Source organism: Aaosphaeria arxii, assembly GCF_010015735.1.
Source record: "Aaosphaeria arxii CBS 175.79 unplaced genomic scaffold BU24scaffold_1, whole genome shotgun sequence".
In the NCBI taxonomy this organism is placed as follows: domain Eukaryota; kingdom Fungi; phylum Ascomycota; class Dothideomycetes; order Pleosporales; genus Aaosphaeria; species Aaosphaeria arxii.
The window spans coordinates 2,303,889-2,321,047 of record NW_022983474.1 but is presented as its reverse complement, the minus strand read 5'-3'; the positions used below and the strand labels follow the sequence as shown (position 1 = coordinate 2,321,047).

Genomic DNA, 17,159 nt, shown 5'->3' with positions numbered 1-17,159 from the left:
GGTGGGAAGAAGAGTTCGAGGTGGTGGAGGTGGGAGAGTTTGGATAAGAGGGTGACGAAGAGTTGAATGTTGACTGTAGGAGCTTCGTGCTTTGGTGGTCCTGCGGTGTAGATGTTGAATTTCAGTGTTTTGATGTTGCGGAGGAGGATTGGGTCCTAGTGTAGGAGATCGAGGATGAAGCGGCGTCCTGCTTCCCAGTCGCCATCGTTTCTGTCGTCTTTTGCACTGACGATGAAGCTCTTGAAGAGTATGATGCTGGTGATTTCATGGAGACGACGGTTCACGAGAGATAATGGTTTGATATATCTATTATGCTGGCGAGATCCATAGTCTTGAGTAGCGTAGATAGTGAGGAATCCACAGATGTGAAGAAGGACGTCATCGTTCAAATCTGACAAGGTCAGGCGGTCAGAATGTGCTGATGGAGGAGACAACAATGAATGAACTGTGGTCAATGATGAGCTGAAATTTTGTAAGATGGACGACAACATCTCGATAGATGTTGGTGAGACCGAGGTTCAAGCTTGTTTCATGGTGACAGTATATTTTCGAGGAGTCTGAGACACGGTCATCATTATTTGATCACTACCAGTATGCCTTACATATCTAAGGAGAGAAAATGTCGATCTTATCTGTAGGGATATTTCTATGCTCACTATGAAAGGTTGATGCCTTGTGTGTTTGTAGTTGTACCGGTAAGAGTAGGAGTGCATACAGGTCGCTGGACCCCCGCAAATGGACTTAGCGTGTGCTGCCATGCTGACTCGCCCTAAACGTACCTCGACCACATGAACCGCGGCAATGCATGCACGCAGTAGGATGCTGATCCCGCATCATTCGCCAATGCCATCAGCTTCGGCTTTAACAGCTCCCCGGATATGTTCTCGTCCCAGCTGTTACTTAAATCAAATGCCAGCTCAATAAGCCTAACACTGTATGCACATGTGCATACATGATCTTTGTTGAAGGAACTGGGAAACGTTAAAGCACTTACGCCTGGACTATACAATTGCCATATATTGGGCTAGCACTTACATCTTGCCAGCATGGCTTCCCAAAAGAACGACGCTTTCGGTAACCTGGGACCTTGGAGCGAACCAGCCTGGTACAATTCGCTCGCTTCTCCTTACTACAATGACTCTCATAAGCGACTGAGAGATGAACTTCGCAAGTACATCGACGAGAAGGTCAAGCCATTCATGTTGGAATGGGAAGAGAAGGGTGAAGCCCCAGAGCAAGTTCGCTTGGAATACGCCCGTTCGGGGCACCCATTCGCGGACGTGCCAGAGCCGTACCGTCCAAAGCATATCCCCGGTCCAGCAGGCATCCCCGTGGGCGAACTGGACATCTTCCATCTCCTCATCGCAACAGACGAAGGAAGCCGAATCGAGGGAGGCGTTGGAACTTCGTTGGCGGGTGGCAGCGTCATTGGAATCCCGCCAGTCATCCACCATGGCACGGAGGAGCAGAAGCGCAAATGGCTCCCAGGTCTGTTCACATGGGAGACCAGTTTTTGTCTTGGTATAACAGAACCAAGCGGTGGTGTATGTAGTTTCGGCCTACTACGATCTATTTACCAAACTGACAAGGTTCGTTCAGTCTGATGTTGCGAATATTCAAACCACAGCCGAGAAGACAAAAGACGGCAAGTTCTACGTAGTTAATGGCTACAAGAAGTGGATAACCGGCATGCCTTGGGCAACCCACATGACCACCGCGGTACGCACTGGCGGTCCGGGAGCCAAAGGCATATCGGTCATCGTCATCCCGACCAACTCAAAAGGATTCACTTGGCGTCGCATCCCCAACAGCGGCCAGAATGGCGGCGGCGCCAGCTTTGTGGAGATGGACGATGTCCTTGTCCCAGTGGAGAACCTGCTTGGTAAGGAGAACGAAGGGTTCAAGATCATCATGACCAATTTCAATAAGGAGCGTTTCATCATGGCAGTAGGATGCAATCGCAAGGCCCGCACGTGTCTCTCGGAATCCTTCGAGTACGCTAACAAGCGCCATACCTTCGGGAAGCCTCTGATCTCCCACCAGATCATCAGCCATAAGCTGGCGACTATTGGCAGATATGTCGAGAGTCATTGGGCTTGGCTAGAACAGCTAGCCTATCACATCCAGCAGTCTCCCCTGCGCTGGAATGATCCAGAGATAGCTGGTCAAATTGCCTTGTCAAAAGTTCACGGTGGCCGAATTCTCGAGATGGCAAATCGAGAGGCGCAACAGATCTTCGGTGGTGCAGGTTATCAGAAGAGAGGTGGACCTGGTGCAATCATTGAGCAGATGAGTCGCGATTTGAGAATGATGGTAAGTTGAGAGGATATCTATCAGATTGTGAGATTCCCAGCTAAGATTACTGTTAGGTGGTTGGTGGTGGTAGCGAGGAAATCATTGCGGATCTTGCCCTGCGGCAGGAAACAGCTTTGGCGAAGAAACGTGGCTGGAAATTGTAAAGGAGAGGTAGAGGTACGGAGTAGAGTACTCATAGTGCTGCCTTGCACTCGTATGTCGACCTAGGTGGGTGGTAGGGTCATAACATCTCTATATGTGGAAAACTTGCCTTGTTGCTTAGTTGAAAGAATAGTCTAGAACTTCGAGACAGCCTGGGTCAGCCGGATCTTTGCCTTCAATATTGAAGCCTTCGCAAGAGCACTAGCCATAGCTGATGCCAAACGGACAGCGATTGGCAGTGGTTAACATCGTCGGAGAGTTCCCGAATGCCCCTCAAACCATACAAGACCAAGAGATCAATTATTTCTTTTCATCAAGATTATCAAGACAAGAATTCAGTATAGAGCGATCGAGGATTTGAATTTCACAGAGTAGTGAAAGAGGGTTGTGGTAATAATGATGAGGCTGGATCAGGGCTGGGTTGTGCATGATGCAAGCCAACCGTGACTGCGCCAGCCTAGCCATCACCTATCACTGCGGCCGGTGGGTTGCTGCATCGTATAGGCAACGAATGCGTCAGGTATTATTGATGCCAGAGGTTTGCGTGTATTGATACATCATTGTATCATTTTGGACTGCTTATACTCCAACATGATCCTCAGATACGAGGTATTGCTATAGTTGGAGGTGGATATTCTTCAGTACCCAATTAAGTCTTGGAAGAACGACCTTGTAGACTGCGACTTGATTATCTTCGCAACAAAGAAGTGCTTAGTCTGGCCTATGCATCAGTGTCTACAGAGGACACACGCAAAAGCCACTTCGGGGATGTGGATGGTCTATGGAGCCCAAAGGACATAAGAGTTGCGATGCAGCCGGCGCTCCAAGCTCAGTTGTAAGCGCCGGGCATGCCCAACCCTATTGAGACGAGCTGCTATCCCCAATTCGACTAGTGCATAGTTGTCGGGTGAAAGAGATGAAGCTGTGTGCCGATTGCCACTGATTGATAATAAGAAACCACGACGTTTGAAAATAAGATTAGATGTTAAGAAAGCAGGTTTGCCTCAAAGAGAAGCGTGTAGTCGGTTTCCATATGCTGTGGTAGGAAATAACTGCGTCTGAAGTAAGGGTCCGCGCAGGCACATGCGGGGAGAGAAGATATTAGCCAAAGCCAGTTATCACATCCGAGAGAAAATGAGGCGAAATTATCAGCATCTAAGGTAGAGGATAGGGGGGGTATGCAGTAACCCTTGGCGATTGGCAGTCGGGTTGGGGGAAGATCAGGTTCGTCAGTGATTCGTTCAGCCTTGCGGCTGATGAAGGGAAAAGCAATACCTAGGAAGCCAAACCACACGTACTGGATAGCTCGATACCATCGTATTCTAGGTATGTTGTTCGGCCCGTACGCGCACCCGTGTGCAGAGCATCCGCTTGTGCTTCGAAACGGTAAACTATCCCGCTCGGAGGGAGTAAAAGGGCGCTCGCTCCAGGTAAGGTGGCGCCCTGATGCATGACCTTGGTTGTCCATGCAACCTCTCTGTCTGCAAGACGGCGTGAGTTTCATTGGATCTTTCTCCAAGGTTCCAGCATGCCGGGCGTCGCCTCAGGCTGTCCCACCTACATAACAAGCTCCTGCCCCAATCACTTTTGACATCGAGAAGATCAGACCCGCGACCCCAACCCTACCATGTCACTCCTCAGAGGAGTTTTCAACACATGTTTTCGTTCTAGTGTCGACTCCGACACCGATTCCGACACCAATTCCGACAATGAAATCGATCTCGTTGGAAGAACCAGCCCAGGCGCAAGACGAAACAAGATAATCGCAGACAATCTCACGCACAATGAGAGATGGTACATTATAAGTTGCTTATTCCTATTCGGATGGGCATATGGCATGGATAGCCTGCTCCGAGTGGTGTACCAGGTACGCATGAACCCGCGTAACTGATCAGGGCCTGTAAGACAGCATTCTTACATACACAAGCCTCTTGCAACATCTGGATTTGCCAAACACTCAACGCTTGCAACAGTCAATGTCATTCGAAGCGTAGTAACTGCAGCAACCTATGTAAGATCCTTGGAGAGAGACTACTGGGTTTATCACTGACAAGATGGACAGCCTGCAGCTGCGCGATTGGCTGATGTCTTTGGTAGATTGCAAATGGTGATCATGAGTGTTCTTTTCCATGTCATAGGTTTGTGGCACTACACAGTCTGTAACTTAATTGCACGTTAACTCCATCCCAGGTACAATCATCGAGGCGGGCTGCAAGAATGTGGAAGGGTTTGCTGCTGGAGCAGTGATTTATCAGGTTTGCGTACCACTTCTATCCACCTAGAGAAGGCTACTGATTGTAACAGATTGGATATACCAGCATGCTTCTTCTTGTTGAAGTCATTGTTGCAGATATTACAACATTGAAGGCCCGTTTACTCTACTCATATGTACCCACTCTACCATTCCTGGTATGTGAGAGCACCTTTCTCCTACGAACGCCTTGTTGATATGACTAGTTCAACACCTGGGCTAGCGGATACTTCAGTGAAGCTGTCCTTGCTCGTACAAGCTGGCGATGGGCGATCGGAATGTGGTCAGCCATCGTGACTGGTAAGCTCTCTTCGATGCGTTTGAATTTGATTTGCTTAGGAGATTTTAACTAATTTAGTTTGCTCGATCCCTTTGATCGTCGCACTTTTCTTGCCCTATCGACGAATAAAGAAAGCTGGGCATCTAGATATAATCAAATCCCCTTTCAAAAACTTGGGTCCACTCAAATTCATCACGGCTCTGTTCTGGCAAGTCGATGTACTCGGCATTGTCCTTCTGATCGCCGTATTCGGTTTCATCCTCGTACCTTTCACGATAGCCGGACATGATAAGAGTCAATGGAAAGAGGCGAAAGTGCTTGCGCCACTTTTGATCGGATTTATCATATGTATACCCACATGGCTCATATGGGAGCATAGTTATGCACGGTACCCGATGCTTCAGATAAGGGCAGGTCTCTCGCCTTTCACAGGAATGTAATTGAATGCTGATTCCTGTCATAGCTTCTGAAGGACCGCGCAGTTTGGGGGGCGCTTGGGATTGCGTGCATGCTTCAGTTTTCCTGGACCATGCAAGGGAACTTCCTTTATACGGTTATAATCGTCGCCTTTGACGAGTCGGTCAAGAGAGCTACATGGGTTGTCTCTCTCTACAAGTGAGTTACCTTTTGTGTCTGCGCTTCTCGACGTTATGGCCACTAATATCGTACAAGCTTCTTCTCTGTATTGATAGGTTTTTTCGTCGGACTTGTTGTACGATTCTCGCCGCGTGTAAATCATCTGAAGGGCATTATCATCACTGGCACGGTCTTGTTCTTTGTAGCATTCGGCCTTCTATCTCACTTTCGCGGAGGAGCAAACAAACCTAGTCGTGATGGAGTTTGGGGGGCACAAGTTCTTCTCGGAATTGGTGAGTCCTTTGAAATGCATGCTATTCTCTCACAGATTCTAATCATATCAGCTGGTGGCTTATTCCCATATCCAACCCAAACATCCATCCAAGCTGCAACAAAGCACAAACATGTTGCACTCATCACGGGATTATATCTCGCCACTTTCAACATTGGAGGCGCTCTAGGAAATGCAGTATCTGGTGCTATTTGGACGCAGACATTGATTCCTACTTTGCTTAAAAATCTGCCGGAACCACATAACACCAACGCCATGGCCCAAGACATATTTGCGTCGCCTTTCAAGTACACTGAGATGTACGCAATCGGCACGCCCGTGAGGAATGGAATGGTCACAAGCTATAGACATACTCAAAGACTGTTGACACTCACCGGTCTAGGGCTATGCGGGGCGCTGATCATCTTTAGCTGTTGTATCCGCAACCCGGCGATGGTGGAGAAGCAGAGCCTATGGGACCAAGAATTGAGCAGCCTTGATGCGCGACCTAGACCCGCCAACAACGTGGAAAATGGTTCGGCAGAGAGAAGTGCTAACAGGCCACAAACTGCATGATTTCACACCATATATGGTATTCAAGATTCAAGAGGGCCAAAACAGGAAGTGACGAGCTCATCTTCTTTCGCCGCAATTGGCAAATATGCACTTGTATTATTACGATAACTTCCTTCTACATGTACACATACAAATGCAAACAAGCCTTAACTAATGTATCGATCCTTTCTATTCAATTGCTTTTTTGTCTGACAGAATCAGTATTACTTCCAAGGCTTCAAGGCGCCGCTTATGGCCATTGTATTTTTCATTGCTAAGAGGTGAGCCTCAGGCAACAAATATCGAGGACCCCTCACTAAGGCACAGAGAGAATGCAACTTTGATTTGCCTGACCCCAATTCCACCCACTCAGCCAGCCGAATGGGGCAATGCAGCACCACGAATGCCATGGCGTCACAGCCTTGTGACGCCACTCATGCATCGAGCGACGTGGCAGCGGAACCGGTCAACCACTCGACAAAGAGAACTATGGCCTTGACCGGAAGGGAACCCTGGAGGAATGTTTAGGCGTTATATCACCTCACTCGCCATCTCCTGGCGCGTAGTAATCCATTGCCTCGGTCGATCCTTACATCGCGGTAAAGCTGTGTGAAGCCAACCACCAACGAGCCAACATGATAGAAGAGACGATCGAGGGTAGATACACACCTGTGAAAAGAATATTAGTCGAGCAGCTTACCATTTGGTACGGTGCGGATAACTTCAGGATAGTCGTAGGTTTCCACCTTGTACTCTTCCCCTCAAGCTAAATGATTTCAGCAACCTCCAGACGACTATGCCAAATGGAAAGTTGAGGTTCCATGGAAATTAGAACCAGTGAGTATTCATTCTATCTTAATATAGTAGTGAACTAGTCATCTAATTTTCGGCATCATCAGAACCAGAAAGTTGAACTCCAACGACGATTTTATTACTATCATAAAAGCCTACGAGGCTGACATGATATCGACTATGCGGGAAAGAGATGCCAGGCTATAAGATCTGTATCGCATAGCCTCGTTTTCACCCTGGTGGGGTTTAGTGAGACACTATAGTTTAGATGCTTTACTAGAAACGCGCCTTGGTGCATTCAGCTGTATGATGTGCAAGGCTCGATTCCCGCCTCTCGTGCGGCTGAGATAGACAAAAGAGCCGCCCCGCACAAGCCTGCATGTATGTATCATGGTACCTTTCCTGCCAGGAACAAGACAAAATCATAAAGACAAACTCGTTATGTGCAATATCAGCACCGAAGCTGATGTATTCGATGGCTGGCAAGACTATCCTCGTAGCTTGCCATTTTCTTCACTTGAGGTCGATGCTCAGCGATCCCATGAACGGCTTAGTCGTGATGCAGACAGATTGTTCATCTCCGAAGCAGGCTTGTGCGAGCTAGATGTATCTACAGTGAGAAGTTGTGATGGTGCGTCATCTCATTTTCAAAACAGGCTCCATTTCCGTGGCCGCAACTAAATTTATGTGAATTCAGAGGCGGGGTTGATAATGGCCGATGCAACAACTATCAAAAAGCCCGAACAATTGCGTCGAAGCCTCCAATCCCAAGATTCAGCTCGGTTTTTGTACGTATACATATGCCCCGACTCCTAATGTAAGATGGATACCTACTCATCCCTGTGTAGCTACATAGCGCAAACATACTCTTGGGGACAACTCTTGATTACCGAAGAGCTATTTCGAAAGCTCATGACAGCCTTGAAAGTACATCCCGACTTCTTAAACGTATTGCACATGTTTGGAGAAAAGATCACGGCGGTCGAGGAAGGATTTACAACCCTGTTGACTCGTCTAGATTCTAAGCCATTGGGCCAATTAGTGGACACATACAGTATGTTATACCTTTTGTTGAAATGAAGAAGCCTAAGACGAGCAGCGATAGCATATGACGTGAAATTCGTGGAACGCCATGGACGAAGTTCGCTACTAGATCCATACTCGGTCCGGCAAACGGGTATTTATCAACAATACCACATGAATTCCGCTGGTAATACATGGATACTTTTGAATACCCCTGAAGGCCTTAGGGAAAGATTGAATCAGACCAGCGTAGATGAGTGCATGACATCTGCACCGGCGCAAATACGATTTCACATGATGATCATCCAACACCTCTCGGATGAGTGGCGGTACTACATTAATTACCTAGAGGAGGAGTTCTCTTTATTGGTATGTAGCGATTTGTGCCATGGATGGAGCGAGCTAACTGAGAAAGATGGATCGTGGATTTTTTTCAAACGTCCAGCAAGCGGGCAAAAGTGGCATGATTGACACAGATTTTGGTGATATCCGACGGCTGCAGATCATGACGGACAAGTTCAAAAAGCTGGTACACCTACTTGAACTAAATATAAGAACTTGTCGACGCGTACAGGCGTTCTTTCAAGACATGGGAAAAGGACTACCTGAGACATCAATGCGCCTCACGGGATGTCACGCCTTAGGTGATGACTGTATCTTTCAACAGGAAACCTACGCTTCGCAATTGCGATCTTTGGTTGACAGGGCAGGGGGCGTCGGAGCATTGGTAGTTATTCCCATTAATATTCATGTCACTACATACTGATACACGGATGCTCCTAGATCGAACAAATACTGGACATAAGATCTGCCGAAACAAGCCATAGAATGAACGTCGCGATGCATACTATTGCCAAGGAAAGTGCAGAGGAAAACAAATTAGTACGATTATTAGCATCGCAGTCAACACGCGACACTAGGTCTATGAAGGTTGTTGCTCTTGTCTCCGCCATATTCTTGCCAGCAACATTTGTAGCGGTGAGCTTCCAATTTGCCCTTTGGCGGTACCATGCCCTGACTCATCCGTGGACACAGACTTTCTTTGGTTCGAATTTCTTTGGGTTTGAAGAGACTCCAGATGGACATACCCTGAAAATGGCATCTAATATCTGGATCTACATGATCGTCGCGCTTGCGATTTCTGCTATGGCCATGGCATGTTGGTATTGGTGGTGCTCCCGTAGCTTGCCTTCCAAAATCTGCGATCGTGATCTGGAAATGCAACCGTCAGGAAGCTCGACAGGCTGACGCCGCAAAATTCAGACTACGTGTGTTGCTACTGTTCCGGGTTGCGGCGGGGCATGTGTTGCCCCTGTTCCTGTCTGTGGCCGAACTTCCAAGCCGTTCGAGTACATCCATTCTTGTTGAAGATTTCTCAAAGTCTGCCAGAAAATCATGATGTCTGTAAATGTATAAACAAACTTAGTCACGTACTTAAAGCATCCTTGAATAAGAGTATAAAGACCTCACCTGTATCATTTTCAAGATGAATCTTCACTCTATCGGGACTTGTGTCCTTGAACTTTGCATCACTGCTATGCCGCGATCGTTTGTTGAACTTGAGGTTCAAAGGTATGCCCTCTGGAACTTCGAAAATCTTCACGTCTATGCTTGATCTCGTACCTAAATTTTCGAGGCTTAGCATCCTCGAGTCCCGTGTCTCGGGTATTCTGAGCTCATTCGTGACTACATGTATTGTAGATGCAGTTAGTCGCTATTGGATCTGACTAAAGCACGCAACTTACCTTCAATAAGGACTAATTTTTCTTCTGTCAATATGGCGAGGCTTATGTCAAGCGGCTGATCACTGCGGCTTTCGGATCCGATCTCACGACTCGTCCAGAATTGAATATGAGAGGCGCACTCATGTACGCTCTTCTCGATAAATTCATTCTGTCTGCTGAAGATCCTGGAGCTTTTCTTGTAGAATGCATACTGCGTGGCTTTCAAACTCATACTAGTTATATGAAATGATTAGATCATCCTCTTTATTACGTGATTTGGATCAAATCACCTCTGATATATGTACTGCCCAGTGAGGACGCTTTGAAAACGCAAGGCTGTTTTAAATTATCAGGTGACATGAAATAAACCAAATGTATTCAACTAACCAGCTACTTTGGGAAGGATATAGGTTATTAGTCCATCCTTAATGTGTAGTAGGTGCAGCGGATAATCCCCACGGCTTTTCAGGTACCCTGGTTTGATGGCTCTAATCGGGTTGCCTTTTCTTCGAAAAACTAACATTATCATGAGCAAGTTCGTAGACGAATGATAAGAAGACTCAACGAACCAGTGATCTCTTTAGTGTCCAGTGTAAGTCCGTTGGAACGAAACGTTCGGATTTCGACAGTCTTGTCCGATACATCAGGATAAAGCCATAACCCAATGTGCTCCGTCCCTAAATGGGATACTTTGAGATGGGCTGGGCTGGGAAAGAATTAGCTTCCAAGCTTGGAGATGCATACTCTCTACGACGTACAGCCTGTTGATTTCCAGACATTGCGGTGCATTGATACCAAACCCTCTGCCCTCCCTTGTTGCTTTCCACACGTCGATGAGGGGGGGGTCGCTTCCTCTATCGACCCTGGAAGCTTGGATCACGTAGGTCTCAAGTTTACTCGCAACATATCTTGCTTCTGGTCTTTCTTCGGCGGATGGTAGCAACATCTCCCCGATGAGATCAAACACTCCCTTTTGATAAAATACACCTTGCCATGATTCGAGAATTTCTTCTTGCGGATTAGCCCTACTACTCTCTGCCTTTTGGAACAGATCCGAGTGTTCCTGAACCACTGAATCTTTCAGATTATACGGCGCTCTAGGGTAATAGAATTGCATAGAAGCTTCATACATGGCCTCTGCTAATGTGTCGTTTGTTCTTTTCGTTCGATATGCAAAAACGCCCTCTTTCTTCGACACATCAAAGCACGCAATCTCCGAGATGATCGTGCCGAGTGAATACACATCATATGCGGCACTGGCTCTTGATGGTGGCGCTGCATAGGCTCCCGCACCTTCGTGTCTCGAGTTTCCGCTGATTCTTGATTCAGTCGCCCTTATACCTGGTTTGTAGTATGAAAGCCCGAAGTCTGCAATTTTCATGGTCTTGTTGGCAAAAAGGACGTTCGAGGGCTTAAGATCCATGTGGAACATTCTCCCGTCCAATTTGCCTCCATTAACACTTGCACCGTGTAGGTACGCAAGTCCTTCTGTCATGCCCACAACTTGACGCCAGAGCTCTTCCGACGAAAGTTGGACATCACCGGCGCCTTTCAGGAATTCCCACAAAGTGCATTCAGCCAGCTCCATTATCATGGAAAAGTCGTTACCATACTCGAAAGCTGCAAGTGCTTCCATGAGATTTGGGTGATTAAGGTCATTGACGAAAAGATGATTCACCCATTCTTTGGCCTCCGCTCTTGTATCTTGAGACCAGCGCCGATCAATAATTTTCCGTGCATAGCGATCGATCTAGTATTGGGGTTGTGTCAGCATACCTAACGTGATATTTCACTAAAAACACACTCACCTGACGGGATCCTAGCTCTTCCGCAACGTACTCTTTGGGAATTTTGAACTCCCATACCTCCCCAAAGTCTCCTCTACCTCTAGGCTTATCTTCTTCCTCGAAAGGTAATATTTCTTTTCCCGACAGAGTTGAAACTGTTTTTCGTATGTCAATTTTCTGCACGCAGAAATGATATTGCCCCTCCAGAATCTCGCCAATGACCATTTTTGCTTTTTCTGGCGCAAGGGCTTCAGATTTCAAAAGGAATGCCAGATTCCCCTCTGACCAAATCCCATCATCGAGCGATTTACGATAGCTGAGAAAGAGATGGATAAGACTTGGATATCTGAGCCAGATGAGCAGTCCGTACGTAGTTGCATAACGGTTCAGCAACTCAGCGCGATCCACATGCTTCTCGCGCTGATCTGCCCTGCCTTGGAGATCTGAATAGCGGCGACAATTGTCGCAATCGCAGTTCAAAATAAGTTGAAGAGGGAATTCTTCCAAAACTTTGACTATGCCAGAGCGCGGGAAGTAGGATACACTGTCGCGTCGTTCATAATACCTGGCCGACGCTCTCTGCCCATATAGGCGTTCGCGTGCGCGATCACAAGCAGGCCAAGTTGATGCAGAAGCCATCACTGAAATGAAAAATAACAAAACATCCCGGTAAGTATTGAATCCTCTTCCCTGTGAAACGATGTTGTTGTTCAGGTGTTCTTAAGACGTACGGCTCAATCACAACGTATTAACGCTTCTCCAGGCTGGGAGTGGCGGGGGTCTGTTGGGGGCTGCAGCCACAATATCGGTCGGCTGCCTGGCACTCGACCCACGCCCGATTGCATCAAATGAGGACGAATAGTATTGCCGAGCAAGCGCTGACTCCAGTGTAATAAATCAGCACGTGAGGTGCCTTCTACTAGTGCAAGAATTACAGCCTGCTACCTGGGGTTGTGCCCATGCCTGGAATGCAGTAATGCCGGCTTGTTAATGATGAAAGTAATGTGACGCAAAGTGTTCGGAACAGACATCTACCCGTATTGTCAAGGGTAACCGGCCCGGGTACACTGTGAAATCACCGATGTGATCCGCATTCATACCGTTGTTTGCGAGAGGGATGAACCGGGTTTTGAGCGTACATACCGAACGAGATTACTAGTATCGTAAGGATCCCCTAGCAATTGCAGTGACCTTGGAGTCTCTGGACATAGGAATCAAGATATCTTGATATATATACTGCCATACATTGTACAAAGAACAAGGCAAGCTAATCTATGTTTTGGAGAAAGGACACTTTCATGGACTGGAGAAGCTGGATTATGTCATCAAAAAAAATACCCTTTCACATCTCATCCAGTCAATCAGATTTCTACCATCCACTTCTCGCTCAATGAACATTGTGTAAAAACGATACTCAACAGACAAGCAAACCTCGGATATCCTGGATGATACATGCTCTAGCCTTCTTGTTATTTCTATCGACCTTGCCTCAGTTCGAACCATTCATCCTGATAATTGTCGTGCTGCGGTTTGGTGTTCTTCAATCTTAAGTACCTACCTAATAAAGACGGGGAGTCCTCCGAACACGAGCAAGACGCAAGGACGGAGACAGAGTCTCACCTAGTCGAAACGCATGCATAGCGCGATTGCTGTGCATATGGCTAGCTTCACTTGCCCCTTTTATGTATTTCCCGGGGTAGATAAGTGGAGTGTAGCTATTCAGTTTTGCTTCGTCTTTGATCGTAGGAAATAGATTTTGGTGGTAAGCAGAGTGGTTGACTTGTAGCAGTATTATCTTGCGTCAATCGTCAATTGAAGGTACATTGGTAGGTCTAATAGACAAGAATCAACTGATATATTCGTCAATTGTTGACATGCAACATCTCTACGCTGTTTATTGGAGAGCAAAACGTATCTGATTACCACACAAATGTCACGTACTAACATCTAAGCAAACAGAGAGATTGATTGATTACAGGCAGATTATGAGGTAAAATCAAAAATGCTCAGCTATCGAATTAACTAAACTATAGCAACAGAGTTCCTGTATGGGTTAATAAGTAGTAGAATAAGAGCTACTCCATAAGAGTGTTTAATTAACCTATGCTAAGAAGTAAACATAACTTAGTGCAAGTACTGATATCCTTGATCTAATCTAATATTAATAGTCGTCCCATTCAATCCTGATATTGATCGACTGGTGATCAACCGTTACATTACCCTGCTCATTGCCGGCTGTACTTGGCATACTTGAATACGAACCACTATGTGGTCTTCGCCTGTCAACGTTACACCGTGATCCAACCCGAAAGTAAATTGAGCGATCCTCCCTCATTTGGTAATACCTAGCTAGCTATGTACAAATACCTATCATACCTCATAGGCCTCGCCTGTTCTTTGTCCTGGCAAGGCAGTATTTTCCACGGAACTCAAACACAGCGACCATGTGCCCGCTCGCCTTGAACGTGGGGTTTCAATTGTTGTGCATCGCTTGTCTCTGCTCTTTTCTAACTGCTGCAGCAATTGTCACTCTACCAGGGCAAATAGCTACGATTCCAGCATGGCATGTCCAATCGTCTCGCCAGATCGGCAATGACCAGTCAAAATTATCCGACCCGGGGCTCGACACCTCTTCGTGGTACAAGATTGGAACCAGAGGAACATTGATGGCCACGCTGCTTGAAAATAATGTTTACAAAGAGAAGGAGATCTTCTACTCGACCAATTTGAAGAAGGTGACACCCACACGGTTCTCTGTCCCCTGGTTTTACCGAGCCAAATTAGATCTGAAGCCGGGAAATGGCTCGTATTACCAACTTCGCACGCACGGAATTTCATCAAGTGCAGATATATATCTGAATGGAGTTCTAGTTGCCGGGAGGAATACGCAGGCGGGATCATACACTGGATTGGAACTGGATCTCACCGGTCTAGTGAAAGCGGGCAATAACATTCTTCTCATACGTGCATATCCCACCGACTACAATCGAGACCTTGCTTTGGGATTCGTGGACTGGAATCCGTATCCACCGGACAATGGAACTGGGGTATGGAGGGATGTTGAGGTGAAGCAGTCAGGTGGAGCATCTCTTTCGCTTCCGCGGGTCGTGGCTCTCGCAGATAGGTACGAAAAGAACGCCAACATCAGTGTGAGAGTCGGCGTGAAGAACTTGAAGAATAGTACTCTTCGCGGAGAAGTGGCCTGCACAGTACTTGACCCATCAGGTACCGAGCTTGGACATCCGAAAGCAGAATTTGTGCTTGAAGCACGTGCGCAACGAAAAGTAGCCCTGGATATAAAGCTCAAGGAACCGCAGATTTGGTGGCCAAAACAATGGGGTGCTCAGCCTCTATATTCCACCGTCTGCACTGCGAGTATAGGCGCCGAGGTGTCAGATAAAACCTCCAAGATTAGGTTCGGGATACGAAGTGTGACTTCAACGCTTTCCTCCTCAAATGACACTACATTCTTCATTAATGGGAAGCGATTCCAAGTCGTCGGGGCCGGTTATACCTCAGATATGTTCTTACGATTTGATGCAGAGAAGATCCGCACTCAATTCCAGTACATGCTTGATATGGGCATGAATACAGTCCGACTCGAAGGCAAACAAGAGCACCCATATCTATATGAGCTCGCTGATGAACTCGGACTCATGGTAATGACTGGGTGGGAGTGCTGCGACAAGTGGGAAGGTTGGACTTACAACGATGAGGGAAGTGGCGAGAAGTGGACTGACCGTGACTATACGATCGCAAACTCATCCATGCGCCATGAGGCTGAAATGATGCAGCATCATCCCTCTTTGTTAGCATTCCTAGTTGGGAGTGACTTCTGGCCCGACGATCGTGCCACCAAGATCTATGTCGATGCTTTGGAGGCATTCGACTGGAACATTCCCATAATATCTTCTGCAAGCCAACGTGGGTTCCCAGCACAACTAGGAAATGGGGGTATGAAGATGGAGGGTCCGTATGACTGGGTCCCACCTTCGTATTGGTACGATGATCAGAATCGCCTCGGGTCTGCAGCTGGGTTTGCGAGCGAGCTTGGTGCTGGTGCAGGAACGCCAGAGCTATCGTCTCTGAAGAAGTTTCTTTCGCCTGCCGACCTCGAAGACCTTTGGAAGAATCCCAAAAAGGGACTTTACCATATGTCGACCGAGGTTTCGCAATTCTACACAAGGGAGATATACAATGCAGCACTATGGGCGCGCTACGGGGCACCAACTTCGCTCGATGATTACCTTATGAAAGCACAGATGATGGACTACGAGGCCACGCGCTCACAATTCGAAGCCTATGCAGCTCGATGGAATACCCAGCGTCCTGCAACGGGGTTGATATACTGGATGCTGAACAACGCTTGGCCGTCCCTTCATTGGAATCTCTTCGATTACTATCTCCATCCCTGGGGCTCATACTATGGAGCGAAGATTGCTTCCAGAGATGAACATGTAGTCTTTGACCCTGTAGGGAATAGTGTATATTTGATCAACCGACAAATCGATCGCGCAGGACAAAGAACCGTGGACTTCGAGATCATCAGCCTGAACGGCACAATCCTCTCCCGGAACTCGTTCTCTGGACCAACAGAGCCCAGCTCAGCCAAGTTTGTCGGTTCACTACCAGGCCTTTCGGGAATTGAAGAGGTGGTGCTTCTTCGGCTTGTCCTGCACGACAGGAAGGAAACGCTCAGTCGCAATGTGTACTGGATCTCTGGGAAGACCGATGTGCTGGATTGGGACAAGTCCACGTGGTATTATACACCGACGACGGCATTTGCCGACTATAAGGCACTGGATGGAGTGGCACGGGCTAATGTCACTCTTACACAGCATGGAACGGCGGTCGAGCTCACCAACACCGCGAAAGTGCCGGCTATCTTTGTACGACTGAATCTCTTGAATGAAGCTGGCAATGACGCTGTTCCTGTACTGTGGAGCGATAACTATATTACGCTCTGGCCAGGGGAGAAGATCACGATTGACATTGGAAATGGTGGTAAGTTAAAGGGAGGTAGCATTGAGATCTTGGGAAAAAACGTGGCCAGGCACAAGGTCCCAGTCCTGGGCTCATAATCGAGCAGTCACATAACTCGACAAAAAGTTGTCATGGAAATCTTCAAGTTGGTTTTAGGAAGGTAGATAGATGTCTTCGAGCTAATCACGGGGCTTAACTAACTCTTGAAAACACGCGATTAAAATGTCTACGGGTTGTAAAAACGAAAACAACATTCCAATGTCATCAAATCCTGAATTATGACTCCATGAATGCTAGAACTAAAATAGAGCGGTCATTGTGCCCAAACAGGTGCTTGGTATCTCAATACAAGTGGCCTGTGACGTGATGTGTAGAGCAAGCCGAGGATCTACAACGGAGAATATCGTGCAATCCCTTAGCGCGAAGTATTTAGTGACCTGGCCGCAGCAATCACTACTGC

At 47.2% G+C, this 17,159-nt stretch overlaps 6 protein-coding genes across 6 annotated transcripts; 4 read left to right on the top strand and 2 right to left on the bottom strand.

Annotated features, from left to right (window-relative positions):
• Positions 1-14: 14 nt before the first annotated feature.
• Positions 15-594, bottom strand: BU24DRAFT_416836 (uncharacterized protein). Its single transcript, XM_033526556.1, has one exon. The coding sequence runs from the start codon at positions 489-491 to the stop codon at positions 156-158; it is 336 nt and encodes a 111-aa protein (XP_033389514.1). The 5' UTR covers positions 492-594; the 3' UTR covers positions 15-155.
• Positions 595-814: 220 nt separating this feature from the next.
• BU24DRAFT_416835 (acyl-CoA dehydrogenase NM domain-like protein) lies at positions 815-2,755 on the top strand. The gene is made up of 3 exons (XM_033526555.1): positions 815-1,544; positions 1,600-2,313; positions 2,370-2,755. Exons 1-3 carry the CDS (start codon positions 1,047-1,049, stop codon positions 2,457-2,459), a joined length of 1,302 nt encoding a protein of 433 aa, XP_033389513.1. The 5' UTR covers positions 815-1,046; the 3' UTR covers positions 2,460-2,755.
• Positions 2,756-4,084: 1,329 nt separating this feature from the next.
• BU24DRAFT_429977 (MFS general substrate transporter) lies at positions 4,085-6,411 on the top strand (the record flags this gene model as incomplete). Its single annotated transcript, XM_033529782.1, has 10 exons — positions 4,085-4,324; positions 4,385-4,468; positions 4,520-4,595; positions 4,648-4,712; positions 4,762-4,866; positions 4,915-5,008; positions 5,067-5,398; positions 5,452-5,603; positions 5,661-5,857; positions 5,909-6,411. 10 exons carry the CDS (start codon positions 4,085-4,087, stop codon positions 6,409-6,411), a joined length of 1,848 nt encoding a protein of 615 aa, XP_033389512.1.
• A 1,300-nt stretch (positions 6,412-7,711) lies between these two features.
• Positions 7,712-8,374, top strand: BU24DRAFT_416831 (uncharacterized protein; the record flags this gene model as incomplete). The annotated part of the gene is made up of 2 exons (XM_033526554.1): positions 7,712-7,813; positions 7,880-8,374. A coding segment is annotated over exon 2 (253 nt), but the record flags the coding sequence as incomplete, so codon positions are not given.
• An 865-nt stretch (positions 8,375-9,239) lies between these two features.
• Positions 9,240-12,474, bottom strand: BU24DRAFT_416830 (kinase-like protein). The gene is made up of 8 exons (XM_033526553.1): positions 11,738-12,474; positions 10,688-11,679; positions 10,499-10,635; positions 10,317-10,445; positions 10,220-10,265; positions 9,951-10,162; positions 9,676-9,891; positions 9,240-9,607 (listed from the first exon to the last, which is right to left on the bottom strand). The coding sequence occupies exons 1-8, from the start codon at positions 12,353-12,355 to the stop codon at positions 9,465-9,467; spliced, it is 2,493 nt and encodes an 830-aa protein (XP_033389510.1). The 5' UTR covers positions 12,356-12,474; the 3' UTR covers positions 9,240-9,464.
• Positions 12,475-14,139: 1,665 nt separating this feature from the next.
• Positions 14,140-16,813, top strand: BU24DRAFT_438397 (glycoside hydrolase family 2 protein; the record flags this gene model as incomplete). The annotated part of the gene is made up of 3 exons (XM_033530253.1): positions 14,140-15,000; positions 15,034-16,735; positions 16,770-16,813. Exons 1-3 carry the CDS (start codon positions 14,161-14,163, stop codon positions 16,811-16,813), a joined length of 2,586 nt encoding a protein of 861 aa, XP_033389509.1. The 5' UTR covers positions 14,140-14,160.
• Positions 16,814-17,159: the final 346 nt, after the last annotated feature.